This window comes from Symphalangus syndactylus, chromosome 9 (assembly GCF_028878055.3).
Source record: "Symphalangus syndactylus isolate Jambi chromosome 9, NHGRI_mSymSyn1-v2.1_pri, whole genome shotgun sequence".
NCBI classification, from domain to species: Eukaryota; Metazoa; Chordata; class Mammalia; order Primates; family Hylobatidae; genus Symphalangus; species Symphalangus syndactylus.
This window is the reverse complement of record NC_072431.2, coordinates 76079852-76101489: the sequence shown is the minus strand read 5'-3', so window position 1 is coordinate 76101489 and position 21638 is coordinate 76079852. Positions and strand designations below refer to the sequence as shown.

The following is a 21638-nucleotide window of genomic DNA, read 5'->3' as shown; positions in this document are numbered from 1 at the left end:
CTCCATTTTGTAATCAGCAATTAAAACAAAATAATGAAGCAAAACGGTTAGGCAAGCAGATAAACAAAACTTGGTTTTTGCAATCCCTTTGAAGTTTGTCGTCTTCAATTGTTCTGAACACTCTCCAGTTTTGTGTACCATGACCAACTTAGATCATATCAAACCCCCTCCCCTCTGCCCACTTTTTTTGGCTCTATTTGCAAGAAGCTTATCAAGAGAAGATGCCAATAAATATGATGTTACCAGGAAAGCAATACATAGAGTTAGAAGCAGAAGAAATGTTCTATAGAAGTTCTGAGAAGGTGAATCCCTGCTTCTTGCTGGAGGAGTCAGGGAGGGCAACCTGGAAGAAGGGACTTGGAGGATAGGGAGAGTTCATACAAGCAAATATGGAGAAGAAAGACTTTTCGGAGAGGAGGGTGGCACCAAGCACAACTGACTGGAAGTCCCAGGATCTTGACCAGGATGGAGTGGTTTAGGTCCCTCTTCGCAGAGAACACAGGACTCAATGCCCCTCCATCATGCCCCCAAATACCTCAATATACTAAGCCATTCTCTACTTGTTTCTTCCTGTCTCATCCAGTGTCTCCAATCCTTCCAGAAGTCAAACATCTCCACAGACCACCTCTACTAATCCTTCCTTTCTTCTCTCTGTCTTCACTTTTTTCTACTGACCCCCTTCCCACCTTCCCAACGTCACACACAACTGTGAAGCAGCTTCCTGCTCATCTTCCCCAACCTGGCCATGGATCAACTCCTGGTGTGCAGAGCTGCGTGCTGGCTCCTCCAGGTAAATTGCCCAGGTCGCTTGCACTCCCAAAGCTGTCATGCAAGTCACTGGTGTCTCCTGCTTCCAATTCCCCACCCTCTCACATCTCGTCCTTCCCAGTCTCTAGGCAGCCTTTCTCCCTCGATCACTCCTTCCTGACACTCTTACCTCTCTTCTCTTTGCAGGCTGGTCCCCTATTTACTGGCTCCTAGCATTCTCCTCTCTCCTTTATTGGCCTCCTCCCTGACTAAATTCCTCTCTTAAATGTAGTTATTTTCCCATTGTCAACTCCCTGATCTTCTCATCCACTTCCACGGTTTTGACTGCTAATTTTTCTTAGAAAATTGTTCCAGTCACCTTTGTACTTCTGACTCATTTCTGTAGATCCAGACTCATGTTCACTCTTGTCCCCAAAGCATCTACATATATATCCTGCAAGAACTGTGGCAGAGTAAGGGTGTTTGCACACTTGTCTCCATCCCACCCATTGAAGTCTATTTTCCTTCCCCTGAGCATAGGCTGGCCTGTGACCACTGTGCCCAATAAAGTGTGAAGAAGTGAGCTGTGCCAATTCTAGACCTATCCTTTACAGGGGCTGGCAGCACCTGCTGAGCCCTCCTGGAAGCCAGCCACTGTGGAAGCAGTGCACACACCTTACTGAGTGAAGCCCAGCCAAGACCTTTGGTGTGCGAGCCTGGAAGCAGCCTTGGGCATCCAGTCACTCCAGCCTTCCTCCAGCCACAGCTCCAGTGGCTGTCATTGCAGCATGAGGGAGCCCAAGCAAACACTGCCCAGCTAAGTACAGACAACATGCAGAACAGAGACAGATGATGATCTCCTGTCATTTTAAGGCACTAGGTTGTAGTGCGGTTTGTTTCATGATAGATACCCAGATCAGACATCTAAAACTCAAATATTCAAGACTGAATTTATCTTAGCTTTCTCACCAAAAAGAAATGTTCTTCCTCCTATGATCCCAAACTCTTTTAATAGCATTCATCACAGTCATTGGTCTTGAGGAAGCCTTGAAAATGTTCTCATCTCTTCTGTCAGCTGCCACACTGAATTGTCCTAGTAATTGTCTCCCTAAAACATCCTTGAGAAACTGCATCTTTTCTGTTCTAACCAATACTGGTTTCATTGTCAACACAGGCCCTCTTCACTTTCCTCATCTAATCCAATCTATTCCAATAAGAATTTCTTGTTTTTACTCTAATACAGGGGACGTATCACAACAGAGCATGTGTGAAATGATTATTATTTTCAAAGTGCCAACATTAGTTTTTGTAGTCTAACTCCAGCCTTGTTTCTTCTGAGTTCCTAATCTCATTCAGTCTTTCCATTTGGTATTGCCTGAATGTTTTCAGATGTTTTGTTACCTCTATGACTTTGCAAATGCTGTTTCCTTTGTATGAGTCTTTCCCTATTTGCTGAGTTCCTACAAAAATGCAAACTCCTTTGTTAAAGCTTTCTCCTTTTCTCTCAGTCAGAATTGGTCACTCATCAAGTTCTCAGCAATGTGTTTATACTTACTTTGAAGCCCTCACTGTGCCTTGTATTGTTGAACCTTTGGTGCTCAAAGTCACACATTCTGGAAAACCTCTTAGTTTTAAGCAAACTAGGACAGTTGATCACCCTAACTATAACTTCTTGGCTGCAAATATTATAGCTTGTTTTTGCAATTCCTCTATGTGCCCTGAAAAAGTGGGGCTCATGTTCTTATTTGTTTGTATAATTATGTTTTCATAATTAGATAATTTTGCCACTACTCTAGAACTGATCAAGACTCCCAAACAGTGTTTCTCAAAGTGAGTTGTGCAGCCTACCTATGCCAGACTCATCAGGGAGCTTATTAAAAATTCATATTCCAGGACTCCACCCAGTGCCTACTGAATCAGCATCTCTGAGTGTAGAACCAGAAATAAGTATGCTATGTTCCAAAAGTTAAAAGAATCATTAGCTTTTTGAAGTTTTTCGGGGTAAAAAAATTTTCTTCTTATCATTTACTATGAGACATATATCTGTATGTGTATCTGTGTCATGCTACAAAATACTTTTTTTAGAGGCTGTGTTCTGTTGCTCTTACTGTTTCCAGTGTTGGGATGGACTTTTATGAAGCTGTTCACTCCTGTGATCAACAGCTGGTATTTGTAAGGAAACTGGCTGCGGTGAAGGTGGTACTTGTGTCTCCACATGTGGAGTCTGTAGTAGCTCAGCAGGAATGCTGATTCTCTGAACTATGAAATACAATTATTGTGTGTTCACCGTGATGTGAACCTGACTGTTAAGAGGCAGCTGCTGCAACAGCTGCCAGGAACCCAGAGTGGCCACTTTCAGCAGGATTGATCTTAACAGGGGATGTCAAAGCCGTCGGGAGGAGGGAGATGAGGGACTAAGGGTCTTTGCAGGGAGAGTGCTTGTCTCATTTAATATGTGAGTAAATGGTGCACTGCTTTGAGGTAGAGTCAGTCATATAATTCAGCCCTTACTGCTGATATTTGTTTAAATGATCCAACTTGGCTGCTTACACAGGTTACATTAATTTGATCATTGTAATTCTATCATATAAATGGCAGCTACGTAAATCAAGGGTCTATGAATAAGACGAAAAATAGATACAAGGGAATGATTTGGATAATACAGACCAAGGAATCTGCTAGGGCTATATTTGAACCAGAATTATGTAGATTAAGAGTCTATGCTGGTTAAATTCTGCAAACCATATTTAATTTTTCTCATTGAAGTTCAGAACTATTTGGGCCTATAATATCAAGGTTGGATGGGCTTTTCCATTCATAACTGGCCACACGAAGGCTTGCTTGTGACTACTAGTTCCTCTGTAATTAAGGAGACATGAAACGGAATTTGCCAGTGTTCTAAGTTCTTGTCTCAAGTGATTCCATGATTCTGCCACTTCAGAAAGCCACCAGAGGAGCAGCTTCCTGGCTAGATGGCCAAAGTGTTGAGAACTTGCTAGAAAGGCTTCACTCTGTTGGTCACAATAACACACACCCTAAAAGATCAAGAAAGGTCAAGAGCTCCTTCTTCCAAGGACCACTTCTGCCACTGATAGGCTGAACCAGTGCCTTCATCTGAGCAGCGAAAGGGCGTAAATGAGCAGGGACACACTCCTCAGACCTTCTGCCTCTGGCTCTGCCTACTCATTGGTAGAGGCACTAGTGCACAGCGGTTAAAGAGGAAGGCTGCTTCACATCTCAGCTCCATCACTCACAGCGCTATATGTCTGTTTCCTCATTTCTTTCTTTCTTTTTTTTTTTTTTTGTTGTTACTGTTGTTGTTTTGAGATGGAGTTTTGCTCTGTCTGTCACCCAGGCTAGAGTGCAGTGGTGTGATCCTGGCTCACTACAGCCTCCACCTCCCGGGTTCAAGCAATTCTCCTGCCTCAGCCTCTTGAGTAGCTTGGATTACAGGTGTGCACCACCACGCCTGGCTAATTTTTGTATTTTTAGTAGAGATGGGATTTCACCATGTTGGCCAGGCTGGTCTCAAACTCCTGACCTCAAGTCATCCACCCTCTTTGGCCTCCCAAAGCACTGGGATTGCAGATGTGAGCCACTGTGCCCGGTCTGTTTCCTCATTTCTTAAATGAGAACTATACGATAATCCTCACAGGGTTTTGACAATTAAAGGAAATGATGTACATATGAAGATTGGCACTTAATAATCCCTGAATGAATGGTGACTAGTTGCTGTAATAATATGACTATTATTGCATATGCTTACATACAATTATCAGCAATGAAATGATTAGAGTTAATGGTCTTTACCACCTGGTTCTTCTAGGCAAATATCTTCCTTGCTGGTTGTGTGGAAGTGATGGGTTAAGGAAGGAAGACTAGGTTTCCATTTCTGGCTTATGTTTTATGATTTATAATTTCAGAGCGTGCTTTTTTTTCTTCTGTCACAATGCCATTAATTGATGATAAATTTTCCTCTAAATAAGCACAACATATTAGCCACCAGCTGTCTTGCCCAAGGTTGTAACTAGATCTTTATTGTAAAACATGATAAAATTCCAAAGGATTTTTAAGAATTTAAACTGCAACCTGAATAAATAACAGATATTCTAAAGCCATAATTATACAAACTGGTGTTCATCTTAATTAAATTCAAGCTTTCAAAAAAAATTTTCTGAGTTTTTAAAATCACAAAGTAATTAGCAATACATTTGAAAATATAAACAAGTTAGAATATTATGTAAAGCCTTAAAAAGAGACAAAAATTAAATAGGAATATAAATTAATAATGAAAATTTCATAGTTTATGGTACCAGGTAGATATAGATTTGATTCCTAGATTTGCTGTCTACCAGCTTGTTACTTTGGGTGAGCTGCCCACAAAATCTCTCTGAACCTTAAAGTCTTATGTATAAAACTGATATGGTAATACTTACCTCCCAAGGGTCATTTTTAGCATTGAATGAGATAATGGATTTTAAAAATCTAGGAGAGTAAACCTAGCATGTGAGTGAGCTCAGCAATGCCTAGTTCTCTACCTCTTTACCTACCAGATAGGAAAATATGCTACAAAATAACTATTATTTAAGAGGACAATAAAGAAACAGAAATATGAATAGAGATTAAAGAAAATAAAAACAAGCCTGGAAAGCTCTAAAATTATACAAGATAATATCTAATGAATTTAAAAATGTAACAATTAAAAAAAGATTTATTTAATTAATAATGCCAAAAGGAGACATATGACAGTTTACAATATATCTCCAAATGAATGCCAGTTAAAGAACTAAGCAGAAAAGAAAAATCAAATATAGGAAGATTAGCATAAAATAAGATACTTGTGGCTTTGAAGGTTAAAAGTTACAAAATAATTTGCAAGTGAAAATATTTTGCTATAACTTTAAAATTTTATTTAACTAAATATGTAACTAAAAAGTAGAGCATCAAACAAGGAAATATTTGTGTCTAATACTTACGAAAATAATAAATGTCAATATTTACAGATGCTATGATTATGTAACTCACTCCTAATCACTCCTAATCAATCCTAATAGAGATAATAAAAGTGATCATATAATAAAATTAAGATAAAAGTATAAACTTAGGTCAACCTTCTACATAACTCCAATACCAAAATAGAAAATATTTTAGGAATAATACTGAATTCTCAAAGTAGCAACAAGTAAAAGATATAAAATATATAATCTTTTTTTTAAAAAGTATGGTTGCAAATAAGTAGTATGAATATGAAGACCACTAAAACACTTCATTGAGAGAGTTTAGGTTTGAATAAATGAGTTACAATGCTATGTTTTTGGATGGCCCATCTCAGAATTGCAAATATGTCAGGTTTTTCAGAAGCATTTATAGATTTGATGCAGTCCCAGTCAAAACCCCTTGTCATTAAAAAAAAAAAATTGACAGATACAATCTTGGCAAAAGTTTTCTAAATCAACAAGCATCATAAAGGTTACAGTGAATCAGACATTCTGCTACATTGCCACTGGCATGGTGAATCAGTACTTCCCTTGTGAAGGAAAATTTGTCAGGGAAGATTAGCCACAAGGCTTTAGATTGTGCAGCCCATATGTCCCTGAAATTATACTTCTGAGAGGAAATTCCAAGGATATCATAGCGAGTCATGAATTGCAATACTTACCATGGAGTTTTTCATACACCTGGAAATACACAGATAACCAAAAGGAAAGTTACCTAGTGGATGTGTTAAAGCGTACAGTGAACATTAAGCAGCTTCTAGAATCATATTCTCAAAGAATGTTTAGAGACATTAGAAAGGATTCAGTACGTAACATCACATGAAAAAACATAGGATACAAAACTTTAAATCAGTCTGAGCCATGTGCATAGAAAAATAAAAGAAAAAAAGAAAGTGTACAGCAGTCAATGTAAGTTATGATTTTTAATTTTTTATTTTTTGCTTGTTTATAACATTTGTACAATGATAATATATTACTTTATTATAAGCAGAAAAAGAAAATTTAAATTTTTTCCAATTAAAAAACGGTAAACAGTTGTCTCATGAGAGAGAAAATAAATTAGCAAACACATAAAATATTTCAACAAATAAAGAGAAGCAAAGTAAAATAATGGTGTATAATTATAGAGTTCATGACAAAATCTTAAAAATATCTACACATGTACATGTATGTACCTGAAGTACTGTTGTGAAAATGGTCGGTACTCAGAAATTGCTAGTAGCATTGAAATTAGGAACTTTGTATTTTATTATATCTTATTTCCTGGAGGCTAGGTGGAGAATCTGACCATCAAGTTAGTCTTGTTTTTCTAAGCAAATAGGTGTGATCTTGATGAATTCATATTGATTAAATAAACACATACAAGTAAATAAAATATCATGCAATCATTTTTCCTGTCAATGAGATGACTCATACAACCCCCAATTTACAAGGGAGATCAAAGTGAGGAGCAATGCATTGTCATTGGGAGTATCAAGGGAAATCGGACACAGGAAGATTTATAAATGAAAATTATGTTTTCCTTAATGCAACTGCTTCACAACAGACTCTGAGAGAGCATTTTTGCATGAATTCAGAATCCTATAGGTATAAAACATACCTGATATAGGTGAAACAGTGCTTGAATTAAAGCAAATAGTAAAATCTAGGAGTTGTGATTTCTTATTCCATGAAGTTGACAAATATGAAGCTGTAGAGAAAATTTTAAAGATGAAACTAAGCAATTTTATTATCTTCACAGACAAACATTTTAATGAAGTTAAATAATGCAGTGAAATACTTCAAATTTTAAAATGTAAAGGTATGAAGCACTGTGTAGTGAAGGGCTCTGTTATGAGATCAATGTTTTTCTTGCTTCATTTTGATGGCTTCTGTTACAGACACACCCTGAGGAGCCTGTTCTTCAGCCATATATATAATCTTTTATCTTTAGTTTTTCTGATTAAACAAATTCATATGCTATGAAGGCAATTTTCTAACTTCTAGCATTGTAAATAGTTAATTTGAAAAATCCTACATTTAGGGATTAAGCAGTAGAATCACAACCACTAAATAGAAAAAAAAACTTTAGAACTTAAAACCTCACTCTATACTATTTGAAAGTATTGTAAGGGTTGTGATGATAGGAATTGTGTCTTGAACTTCGGGTGTTATTGCAGCACCTAGCATTGTGTTTAGCATGTACTTAGAGTTAAATATTTAGGGATAGAAAATTACGTTTTGGTTTATGTATAGTGCAAAACACTTCGGAGGATAATACCACTGCTAAGAATATACATGAAGTTTAATGTAATTTGGTGAACGTTTAAGAAAACAACCCCAGACTGCCTATGTAGCAATGGTCAGAAAAGATTAAAAAACAGCCCTTGGACCATCTTTCATTACATATTCGTGATGATAATATTAATTTATTTAAAATTATATTTAATGACAGATTATGTCTGGGAAGTTTGATGAATGAATTCCAGGCAATAGCTTACTTCTGTCCTTTTATTTGAATATCTTGATAAATGAGATGTGAATTTTAAAAATCTTGCTTCAAATATTTCTAGTTACTTAATGCTGATAGCTAAGAAGATAACTTCTACTAATGAAGATAATTAATAAAGCATTCTAATTAAGAAAACTTGAAATAGCTAAATTAAGGAAAAGGGTAAGGCCACTGGCTCTAACTTGGAAAATATATGGGTAAAATCTTAAGACATTTTCCTTGTGTTAAAACAGGTGTGTTTTCTGAAGCCATATAATTTATGCTTTTGTAGGTCCTATTGACATTAGGTCCTCCAATAATTCCTTCCTCAAAGTCAGACATTAATGAACCATAAAAATTAGTTTTTTAGTTTTTTGTTTGTTGTTTGTTTTTGAGACAGAGTCTCACTCTGTCACCCAGGCTGGAGTGCAGTGGCATGATCTCGGCTCACTGCAAGCTCCACCTCCTGGGTTCAAACAATTCTCTGTGTCAGCCTCCCAAGTACCTGGGATTACAGGCATGCACCACCACGCCCAGCTAATTTTTATATTTTTAGTAGAAACAGGGTTTCACCATGTTGGCCAGGATGGTCTTGATCTCTCGACCGCGTGATCTGCCTGCCTTGGCCTCCCAAAGTGCTGGGATTACAGGCATGAGCCACCACTCCCAGCCTTTAGTTTTTATATTTATAAATCATGGCTATATCTTTATTTTTCAATTTACATAAGAAGATATGTGGAAAATGAAATCACATATTTGCAGCTATGTTTCTTTCCTTCTTTCTTTTTCTTCTATTTTTTTCACTCTGAGTTCTTCAGTTGCCATTTCTTTAAAAATATGAGTTGTTTTTCCTGCTTTGGTGAGAAATTTTTCTCTGACAGTATTGGTGATGGCGGTCTATAGCAACATTCAAAGAGGGCGTGGATAAGGAGAGGTATTCTTTATGTCACCAACTGATTAGTGATTTCTCAGATATTCAGCCAAACTGACCTCTGTTTCCTCAACTCACGAGTTATTCTTTTCTCTGCCCTTTCCAGTTAGTAGTCAATAATACTAGCTGTGATGCACTTCTGTTGGCTTCCTAATTCAGGGCAAGCTGTCCTCACTGAGCCAGGGAAGGGCTCTGGGTGCATGATCGCTGAAAGGACGCCAGTTCACATGGATGCCATTTGTTTCTGTTGCATTCCCCAACTTCAATACACTTTCTGAAACCCTTAGTCAAATTTAGCACCATTCATGATCAGGGCAACAAAGCCACATGTGGAATTCCTAATATGGAATTGGTGATTATTCAAATAAATCCTGGATTAAAACTACCTATGCGTGATTAATAAAGAGAATGCTAACGAATAATGAAAGCAGACAGTCAGGAAGCATTTTTAAACTCTGTGACTAAGTAGTTTCAAGCATTTTAGCAACATTTGTCTATATACCAGTAAATGTAGTGCTAATTATAAATCATTCTTATTTATGCATTAAAGCAGTTTTAAACTCTGTGACTAAATAGTTTCAAGCATTTTAGCAACATTTGTCTATATACCAGTAGATGTGTTGCTAATTATAAATCATTCTTATTTATGCATTAAAGCAGTCATTAAATATATGTGGTATTAGAATTTCATTCTCGGAAAGGTTTCTGTTTGTTTTTCCACCAATTTATATTGTTCTCCTTTGCATTTTGCCAAAGCCATTCGTATCTCTATATATTTTTAATAGGCAGAATTGGGAAAGTATAAAGTTTTCAGATATGAGGAATTGCCAGATGAAATTATGATGCAAATATTTGTACCATCTTAGCTCTAGAGTCAAACAGAAACCGTATTGGAGTCTCACCTGTACCACCTACTAGTTGAATAAACTCCAATAAGTTACATAATCCCCTTCAGCTTCAGTTCCCTATCAGTAAAATGATTATGGTTACCTCCTGGGATCACAGCCAGAGGTAAAGAAATCATAAGTGTTCAAAATTATTAGAAGCTTCTATCATAACCATTATCCCATCTGCACAAAATCAGTTCTTGCTTGAATGGGTGTGCTACCATGAAAATGTGCTGTTTTCAGATGTGCTGTGTCCCCAGCAGGAGGAAGGCAGCGTTGCTTGCACGCATCCACTCTTCAGTAGCTGCAGGAGGTAGAAAGGCCTGACAGCTGCAGAGCAGGGTTCTAAGCAACAGGAGAGAACCATCTCTGGTGAATGGAGTGGCACCCGTGCACCCTGTCCTGTAGACCTGCTTTCATGGGCAACTGCACTCTCCCTCAGCTACAGTAAGAGCCCTCATAACTAGAACAGAGCTGTAAATTTGCTGACTAGAGGAAAGCAAGAAAGGGAATTTAAACAGCTGCTACCAGCATTCCAGGGCACACTAAATAGGCAATTTATGTATTAGGTCAAAGTGAAGCACATTTCCTTTAAAAAAACAGATTTCTGGAAGAAATTGGCACCGGACATGTAAGCATTCTAATAAAAAGATATTCTTCTCAAAAAATTATGGGATAAAATCATTCTATTATTTGACCTTTCCCCTTAAACAGTGATTTAGTATGTGCAAACCTGAATAAAAATTGCATTAGATGCTGGCTCTGTTTTTCTCACACAGCGATTTTCATTTCTGAAGCTGGCACCTGTAATAAAAGAGAAATATGTTGAAGGGCCCCGTCTACTTGAAGAGCTGTAATGGACACTCAGTTCTTCATAAGCTGGCCTTCTTCGCAGACAAAAGTATTTGACTGTTGCTACTTTTACTATTGGAGGATTTCCATTTTTGGGTTTGTTGTTATGAGCCTCACTAATACTCACTTTTACAAAACAAGGATTCTGGAGTCAGACCATGCAGCCATAGTGGGGTGACGAGTGGGGGTAGAAAATGTTTTCTTTCTTTTTTCTTGCTCCTTTTGATTACATTAGATACCCAAACAAGAAGAGAAAGAATAGAAAAGCCGATCAGGAATCACACCTAATGCTGCAGAACAATGCCCTGGAAATATTGAATGTGCCCCATATCTAAGCCAACTAAATTGTATTTACACAGGAAATTAATCCATCAGAAAATATTCAAAGCCAAGAGAAAGTGGATATTTGGAGAACTGATCAAATGTACATGGAATAAGTTGTTTACTTAGTTTTCTCCACTCAGCGCCTTGAATTAAATACCCACATCCTCTTCTGGGATCTTTCCTAGAGCCCAGAGCTCTGGTTCTCATTCTCTCTCTGTCACTAACTAATGATGGCACTTTGACCCATCAATGTAACCTTTCCTGGGCCCAGACTACCAAATTTGAATAAAAAGCTTGGAAAAGAGGTTTTTGAAAAGAAGAAGGAATGCCGGAATAATAGTGGAGCCAGGTATTAAATGAATATTTAAAAGAATTCAGAGTAGGATTTGTAAGCTGTAAAAGTCTATGCTATGAAAAGTTCAAAATATTGTTATATCATAAGAAATTTGGTACATTACAAAGAACAAAAAAACTTTACATTTTATTAATGCATTGAAAAACCAAGAGGCTGATAATGTTTTCATATCCAATATTTATCAGTTCAGAGTTGGGGAAAAGTTGTTTTATATCAAGTATGAAGTATGTTATATGTGAACTATGGTATATGTGGCACGTTTCCTCTGAAAAGATGAGTATACATTCAAATGATAGCTGCACATCTCAATTTAACAAATGTCGGGTATTGCAGCAAAGTTGCTTGCCTCAGGTGGTTTCCGAAAGCGGCAGATTTCTGCTCTGTGCTGATGGACCACATTGCTGTTTCTTCATTTCTGTGTCTTTGCATCACTCCCTGCTAGGATGAGTTATTTCACATTGCTGGGTTACATACTCCTGATCTGCACATTTGCCACACAGGATTGTTGTGAGGATTAACCAATATGCTGGAGGCACAGTGCCTACTGCATGTTGCCTGGCACCTAGTAGGTCCCCAATAGTTTCAGCCGTTTTGGAGGGCAAGGTGTGGGCACGCGAAGGGATGCAGCACTGTTCAGCATGCCCACTGTCTCCCAGCCTGATGACTGCAGATGCAGGGCAAAAATGGTAGGACAAACGGAGGTCTAAACTTAAAAGGAAGGTGCTGAAAGGCAGCTGAGCGCTTCTACCTGGCGGACATATGAGAGGGGCACGGAGGGGCAAGAGGCACGAGAACAGGAGCTGGTAGCACTCAAGCAGTGACGCGGAAGCAGGCCCAGACCTCTCCAGGCAGTGGCCCTCTCTGGCTGGCAACAGGCAGTCCACTGGAGGGAGGGGCAGCCTCACACCGTTCCCGCCAGACTGCTGAGGCTGCCAAGGTCTCAACTACTATGTTTTGATTGTTTTTAATTTTACTTTCTTTTTGTAATGAAATATATGGAATTTCTGTTATTCTCTGAAATCATATGATAGTGAAGTTAATATCTGGGAGGATTTTTCCATGTTTCTCCTTGGCCAGGCTTTCATTTGTCACACTCTCTTGAGAAATGCTTGCCTGATGCAGCTCAGGGGAGGCAAGGCCCACACCACTCTTGCATGAGGAAGAGAAAAGGATGAGAAATGGAAGCCAAGTTTCTGCCCTGCTTAGACTTCTAAGACTTCTCAGACTCTTCCATTTACAAAATGGAGAAAACACTTCCTCTGCCTTACAAAGATGGGGGAATTACACTCACAAGAGCACTATGAAAATCTTCAAGCATAAAAACAAAGCAAATGAAAGGCATCATGATTAAATAGATGTCGAAGGACATTATGAAATGGCATTCTGTGTCCAAGAGGTCCTATTAGGCCTCTCTTCATCTAGGCCTGCTGCCTGTAAATTTTCTTCACATAATTTAGATAATAGCATCTTCCTTTCTTCTTCACAGAGCATTTTATGTTGGGGGTAAAGTTTGAAAACTCTCAAGGCCTTGTTTTACACATTGAAAGTAATTTTTAAACTTGCAAAAAATTTTACTCCTTGCTTTTAATGAGCTAATAGCATAATCAGTGAGGTAAGATACAAATATGATTAATTACACACAATGTAGGCCTGGTAAAGAACCTAGCAAAAGAAAATACTGCTGAAGTTCAGAGGAGAGAGAGATTACAACTAGCTACCAGGAACAGATAAGTGGACAGGCAATTATCTGAGGGCAATAGTTGCTTAAATGTGTGACTGTATTAAGGTGATAACAGTCCTGCTTGGCCTCAGCAGAGAGCAAAAGAAACCAAATGAAACAAAATAGGCAATCCTATCACAATGCAATACCTGGCATACTAATATGACAAGAATAAAATAATTCTACAGTTATTATGCTCACTTTAGGAAACATGTGGAAATAGTATCTCATTTAAGATCTCAAAAGTGAGTGGCAGCAGAGGAAATCAGAACTCAGCGGTCCTGACGGCAATCCTGGCTCTGCGTATTTCACAAGAGTAAAGCATTTTTATCTTTAAAATGAGCACAGAGTAGCCGAAGTTTACTTGTATAAAAGTTAATATTTCCATACAATAAACCATAACATGTTTGATAAGAAGTAATGGCATTATGTAATTAGTATAAATCTGAATGAAAATGACTATGATGATTATTTGTTAAAATTACACAGGACAAATTATAGCATTTTAGATCCTCAGATTTCACTTCTAAAAGTCTTTGGGCCTACAAAGATAAAGAAGTACATATCTTTTCATTCAAGACATAAATAAAAAACAGGAGAGAAACACAATCAGTGATTTGATGACAATACAGATTTGCTTTAGAATTTACTATATAGGAAAAACTCTTTGTAATTTTCCTGGTGAAAATGAATTGTATTTAATTAAAAATATGCTAGTAAATGCATGCACCTAGAGTGGTTGAATGATTACAATCTGAAAACAAAAGTACCATGCTTCAATAGTATATTACATATCTGATGGAAGTTCAAAATTTTAGTAGCCTCAAAATATTCTTTACACTGCATAATTGGGTTTCTTTTTAGTTATAATACTCATGTAAATTACGCTTTAACTTGCACATGCTGGATATAGTATGATAGGAAATGCTGGGTCAAAATGAAGCAGCTGTTTCCATAATATCTCAATGGGCTAATGGGGTCGGGCATGTCCTATGAAGGGTTGATTAATTAAGAAAGGGATGACATAAATTATGGTGCAGTTTCAACAAATTCGAGCCAATCTGCAATGCCAATGCTGAAAAGAAAACCATTATTTCACAAAATGCATTTTAAATAGTGAATTATTTTACCAAGTTGTATTTGCTTTCAGCATTTTAAAACTTGTATTCAATACCAGACATACTTTGTGTGAAATCAAGGACTGTTGCCTATTTGGGGAAGCATTTAATAATTTATTTTTCTTTCTTTTTTTTGTCATTAAATGAATCCCTGTCCAAGAGTTTCTCTTCAAAAGATAATGAGAATACGTGTTTAATTTTGGAAAGCTCTGATGTTATTGGTTCTACATAGATTGTGTACATTTTCCTTGCAAAATCTCTGTATTTAGAACTGCACGTGAACTGAGCTATCACTGTTGCATTTTTTGAAACTTGTCACCCAGCTTGAATAGAGGACCACTCTGCAGAGCCCCATTACTAACCTCTGGGTCTTCCTCCAGTCACTAGGTTTCTGTAAGGAGATACTGTATACTGGTAAATATCTAGCCCACCTACCAGTAAGGCAAATTAATAACAACACTAAAGTAACCTAGCAGAAATACAGTAATGTGAGTTTACTAAATGGCTACTTTGGAAGCCCCAAATATCTATTCTACATATAGTGACTTTTAGAGAACAAGGAGTTCTGCCACAGTGTTTATCATTGTCATTGTGGACCCAAACATGATTTAGATGAAGTATTCAAAAGATTGCATTTCCCCACGCTTACCCCTTCAAACACATTTAATCTTTCTCCAGTTAAAAATGAAAGAAGGTAATGCTTTGATCCTCATCACATTTTTGTTCTTTACTAATAAAGGTATTCAATATGTCATTTGTAGCTAGAAGCTTATTAAATAAAATATATGAAGAAAAAAATGCAAAACTACAATTTCTTCCCTGAGATAGTCTTGGAGCTCTTTCAGGAGTTTCCAATTCTTGATAGCACTAACTTTCTCCAAGATTTCGAGGATTAAAAAAAAAAAACTTCACTGTAAAAGTAAATGCCCAAATGCACCCACCCTAGAACAAGTTTGCCCCTGGTTGAGGAGCCTGCTGTTCTCAGGTTGTGTCATATCCCCTGTGGATTTATGTTCATGCAGTAGGAAAAAAATGGGATGTGTTTTTAGATACCAGTATAGGAAGAACCAGATGACTTTAGGCAATGATCCTCAAGGAATTACTTGACGGAAAAGTATCTGGATTTGCCCCTCTCAGTGTTCCCAGCCGTGGGATGGCATTGTTTGAAAACAGACAAAACAAACAACACCAACTTCCTGGGACTGAAATCCTTTGTATGTGTTGTTGTTTGCAGTGCATGCCAAGACATTCATGAGCACCAGAGCCAAGCTGGCGAGCTAATTAAATATATATATGTATGTGTTTAAAACAGCCTAATAAGGAGCGTTGGAAATCTTCAAGATGAGCGAATATCTTATAACTTCTTCCGCAGGTGCGAGGATAGCTACAAGCCATGGACTTTCTGTCCTGCTTCTTGTTTGTGGCTTTGTGAAGGGTGCTTTGCTTTAATCTAAAGTGCTGACTTTTTTCCAATATCACTTTCTCTTCTTAAAGCAAAGAGCAAATCGCCTGTAAAATCTACGGAGCGGACAGCAAAGTTGACCCTAAACTCCAAGCACCACCCTGCACCCACTGTACTCTAATTCACTATACAAGGAGCGCCTGCTTCCGGAAGCATAAATGAAGAGGCTATCACATGCTTTGTTGATCATATTTTCTTTGGCAAAACACTGATCTTTTATTTTAAAAGAATTAGTGTGAAGTGATAGAACGTTTTCTAATAGCAAGATCTATTTTTTTCCCTTTTCTTTCGGGGACTAAAATCATCTCACTGACTGCTCAAGGGTTGGCCTGAATGTCATCAGGATAGGGAATATTTACTATGGATACCACTAATTTCCTACTAAAGGACCCAGCATCTTCAGGAAGCAAACAGAGATCAAAAGGCTACAGAACAGAAGCTATCATCAGACAAAACCCCCTTTTTAGGGCAAGAACAAAACTATCAACACTGCAAGTCAACAAGGAGGACATTACTCTAAATAAGGAATAACATGAGAAAGAATTTTTTTTTTATTTTCCCCTTTTTTCTTGGATTTTTCTTCTTTTTCTTGATTACAGTTCTTGTTCAATGGTGGCAAGTGCTGGTTATGGCCAATCTCCATCAATCCTAGGAGGTTTATAGAACTACATTTTGAGTGTTCTATATTTCAATGTATTTTAATTCATTTTGCAATTCCTGTATATGCAAACCTGACAAATTCTGTAAATTGCTTATAGTATGTGTGCTGTAACTTCAAAGTAGATGTACTGCAACCCTCATGCAAGCTGATTTTTATCATTATATATATAAATATATACTTAAGAATATCTATGTGTTGGGCCACTGACCAACTTTTTTTGACCAAGCATTTGTTTTTCGTTGATAATTCATACACTGCGTGAATTTTGTAATTCATTGTTTCACTTCCACAGGTTTGACAGCTGCAGATGGTCTCTATTGTCCTCTGCTTCATTCTGGAAAGTGCATATTCAAAATTGTATCAGTTTCTGATCGATGAATTAATTTTGTTACATCTGTGCTAAGTTGGAATTTGCTGTGTTCCTTTATACATGGTGTTTACTGATGTTCGAGAGTCTCTTGACTCTGAAGAATGTACACTCTCTGGTTTTGACAGCTATTTTTGTATTATTATCATTATACTCTTGTCAAATAGAAATGTTGCTTCTAGAAAATTTGCCTCGGAGGCAAACATGGGGAAGGTGAAGCACTCACCATAATTCCCTAAATTCATGTTAGAACATTTCTTGCTATGGTTAAAAATGCTGCTTCCTTTGACCTTTATGAATTTCTGTACCTTTGTCATTCTGTTATTTGCTGCTAATTATATTTTAATGTCTCCTAATTAAAAATTAAAATTTGGTTGTTGGCTAAATACAATATGCAAAAGATGATGGCAAGTCCCCGACTAAAGAAGATTAATGTGTTCAGTTTTCACTGGTTAAGTGAATTATAATTTTAAATACTCCATTCTTATTTTTGGCTTTATGATAATTCAGACTATTTTATTTTGAACCTGTTTTCCACTCTGGCAAAGAAAGATAGGCAGAACTATTAAACTGTTCCATATACATTATGGGATAGATATAGCTTGAGAGATAAATGACCTAAGTTTTCCTTCCAGAGAGATTCTTCCATTTTCTCTCATTACAAAACCAGAAGATCAGCTATGTGGGGCCATCAGCTTCCAGACTAAGGTCCTATAACCCGAAGCTTGAAGGCAATCAGTACCTCTGCTTTTCAAAGGTAAATGCATTCATTTTCTTTGATTCAGTTATAAGCAAGTATATATTTTCATAATATTCTTGACATTACCTGAGAAATAATATTTCATGCTAAATCTTTTACTGCCACTTTTCTCATTCATTTGGTTTATCTTTTCAGTTTAATGAGAAAAATTAATAAAGGTTTTGATTGCACTATTCTATTAACCTAGAAATGTATTTTCTTTCAAAGTTCAATACTTAAAATGCATAAAATAATGGTAAGATAAACACCATCTATTAAGTTTATCTGGGCCTTAAAGATTGCATACATTAAAGCATAAGTAAGTATACTGTTTCAAATTCAGTCAAGTTGGGAAAAATCTACACGTAATGTACTTTTACCCAAAATTTAGGTCATAAGATTGGTCATTTCCAAAGCAACACAGACTTGTACCTGTATCAGCAACGTTTACCATGCTCATAATCAAAGATGTATGCTAGTTTGGAATGAGCTACTACACTCATTGTATCGGTGTCCAAAATAATGAAGATTTATCTGTCACTGTGCCACCAAGAGTCCAACTCAGTGGCTACTTTGAGAAAGAACATGGTGCACTATTTGCTTCACACTCAAGAAGTTAATATGGAACCTTAAAAATTGGAACAGAAACTAAAACAAATTAAAGAGATCTTTCAGAGATTTTAACCTTATATTTTGTCTCTGCAACTATAACTTTGTAAATAACCATAACTATGAATATGAATAAAGATTTAAAAATAAGTTATCAGACATTCTCAACCTTGTTTCCAAGGTTATGTAATGTTTATCATAAGAGAGAATCCTAAAATATTAAAATTGCTTACTTGAATTTAAGTTGAATGCTTTTGTTCTTTCTTAAAGACTTATAAATTGCTTGCAATAAAATAATGCAAATGAAAACACATGAGGGTAAAATAATAAAATAAGATAAAAATTATTTAAAGCAGAAGCCACTAGTCGGAGTTAGCAAATAAGCTTAGTGGAGTTCATGAACCTACTGGAATTCCATGTATATTTTTGCATATCTGTTTTATGGAGGTGGTCCTTCATACAGCCAATCAATTCATTGATTCTGAGTGATTTGATTATGATTTGCTGGCCTAAAAGAAGAATGTTTAGATTATTTTGAGCATCTAAGAAAACCCGATAGTTATAATTTTGAACTGGTTTGCCTTAAAGTTCTTGAATATAATTTAGGAAGGTATGTTAAGACACACGTGTGGGTGTGTGCGGGATGGGGGGGTACAGAAAAACACATTTTTAAGTTCAGAAAGAAAGCCATAGCAATTTGTTATAAACAGCATGGACTAATGATACAAGATGATGTTGGTTGAATTTTCAAGACTAGCAATGTAACTTTGCAATGGATACGTAGATGCCATTCAAATAAGTGGTTCTGTTATTTATCCTATATTTTTTTAAAGTAAAAATATTAAACATAACTTAGTTTGTATAAGAAAAATAATTGCAGGAGGTAAATGTAACCTGTCTGAGATAACACATAAAACTCTGATGATTGTATTTTGGAGTTAAGACTATGAAGCTAAAAAATATGTGCGCACATAATTTCAAATATTAGGCCCAAGTAATTTTATTTTCAGAACTGCTCATTAATTACGGGAGCACTCAGTGTTTCAGGAAATGTTAAGACTTCAGGGTTTCGGCAATGAAATTGATAAGGCTCTTCCCAGATCTAGGAAGAGATAGACAATAAACATTCAAAAGCAAGAACATAAGATACTGGTAAATTCTAAGAAGAAAACCCAATAGGATGATATACAGGGCTATGACTAGGAGGTCAGAGGAGGCTGCTCTGAGGAGGTGACATTATGCAAATCTGAATGATAGGAAGGCTGGCAAGAGATCTGGGAGCAGAGCCTTCCAGGGAAAGGGAAGGACTTGTGCAAAACCCCAGAGGCGAAGTCCATCTAGGCTTGCTCAAGGACTAGAAAGAGGACAAGAGCATTAAGTGTGGGGAGAGTGGCGAGAGGCAAGATCATCAGGCTAGGGCGCCTCAGACAAGACCACGCCAAGGGGAGAGTACAGGGCAGAGCAGGACTGTGTGGAAATTCCAACATGAATGACTTCCAAAATCAGGACACAGGCTCTCTCCCCAGCCTGACCTCTTCTGGTGCTTAACTAACTTGTTAGCAAAACTCCTTGGAGCACAGCACCGAGTCTTCCGGCCAGGCTGCCCCTTTGTATTGACATGGCAGGGATACAGGAGGCACGAGAGACTGTAACTTTCTAGAGTTAGAATGTCTCTAGTAACTCTAGAGACGTTTTAGTGCTAATTTACAATTGATCTGGCAAAGAAAGGTAGGCAGAACTATTAAAGTGTTCAATTTCCTTCCAGAGAGATTCTTCCATTTTCTCTCATTACAAAACCAGAAGATCAGCTATGTGGGGCCATCAGCTCCCAGCCTAAGGTCCTGTAACCCAAAGCTTGAAGGCAATCAGTACCTCTGCTTTACAGTTGATCACTTTGAGGAGCCAAAGGAAAGAGTGAAAGATTGGGACCACTTTGAGTGGAGATGGCACTGAACTCGTTGTAATAACTACAAATGCAATTTAAAATAAAAGCATGAGTATATAAATTGAAAGGGCAGGTGGACAGAAAGAAGAGACTGACTCCTAGACAGGTGCTGAGAAAGCAGTGTAATTAAAAAGATAAGGAAGGGAAAGGAGCTACAACATATACACCACACACACACACACACACACACACACACACACATTATCAGACATTCAAAAAATTAGATCTTAGACTCCACAATACAAACCCCAGAGGACAATGGATTACAGTGTTGTCAGGGGAGAAATATTGTGATAAAATCATTGCATACTTAGTTATGTTTTCATTGTTAAAGAAATAGACCATTTTGAGGTAGTTAAAGCTCAGAGAAGAATAGCATGTATTTACTCTTCTTGAAATCTATGTTGGCTTTATGCCCCAGCTGAGATAGGAATCAGAGGTGAGGTTGAAAATAAATAGGGATAATATAAACTGTCCACCAGATTGTGTTAAATCTAAAGAATGGTTCAGTATTTTATTGTATCTCACTGTATGTGAAAAGAAACAAAAGTTTCACAAAACAATACTTACCCTTATTTTGTATATGCAGTGCATTATAATATTTTCTATTTTGTTCTGTCTCTTTTTTTGTTCATGCTTGACACAAAATATTAAATTGGTTTTGCAACCTACAATTTGAAATAAAAATCACAGACGTATTTATTCCAAAATAGAATACTAATAGCAAACATAATTAAATGAGAATATATCATAGAAAATGATAACTTGAGTTTTACACTCTTATTATGTTATTAAAAGCCAGGAAGTCAGAAATGATTCAAAGAAGAAAAAAATGCATTATTTGTCCCCTGCTAAAAGTGGTTGTGACTCCTGTTGGCATTGGGAGGCAGTGGGGCTGCTCTTCACGTCTGTGGTCTTTGCATGTTGTTTTGGGCTTCTGTCCTTCTTTTCTGGCTTATCATCCTCTGAACCCCTTCCTATTTTGAGTTATCCTCAACCCCTAGTGACAAGTCATGGGGTCTTCCAGAAGACATTTCCTTCTTCAAAGCTTGAGGAATGCATTGGAGAGTAGCATGCCAGCCTGTGAGTCCACCTGTGCTGTCCCGAGTACCCAGAGAGTGAGCAGAAGACTTTGAAGAAGTTCTGGGTAATCACTAGTCTGACCAACTTTGAATGGTACATGGCCCATGGGGCTACTAGGGATGAAAGAGAAAGACAACCTTCTTGAAGACACGCTTGACTTGTATAACCTCATAAGAATGGTTCTTCAGTTATTGAAAGCAGAGTTTTGGGCCACCACAATAAAGTCACACCCCCTGATCCAAACCCACCAGCAGAGTTTATAAGCCTAGGGCAACATCACTGAAGAGCCCACTGGCCCCAACGATAATATTTCCTGTGTGTACTGGGAGTATTACTCTCAGCCTCCCACAGAGAGGCCTTTGGAGAATATT

General features: G+C 37.3%; 1 protein-coding gene across 4 annotated transcripts in view; it reads left to right on the top strand.

Moving 5' to 3' along the window:
* The window catches only part of VSTM2A (V-set and transmembrane domain containing 2A), a 29077-nt gene extending 11251 nt beyond the window's left edge, over positions 1-17826 (top strand). Inside the window, exon 5 of one of the 4 annotated variants that reach the window (XM_055293122.2) lies at positions 15774-17826. In XM_055293122.2, the coding sequence (XP_055149097.1) occupies positions 15774-15850 (77 nt within the window). In that variant the 3' untranslated portion in view covers positions 15851-17826. The other 3 variants (XM_055293120.2, XM_055293124.2, XM_055293123.2) reach the window with 3 other exon arrangements.
* Positions 17827-21638: the final 3812 nt, after the last annotated feature.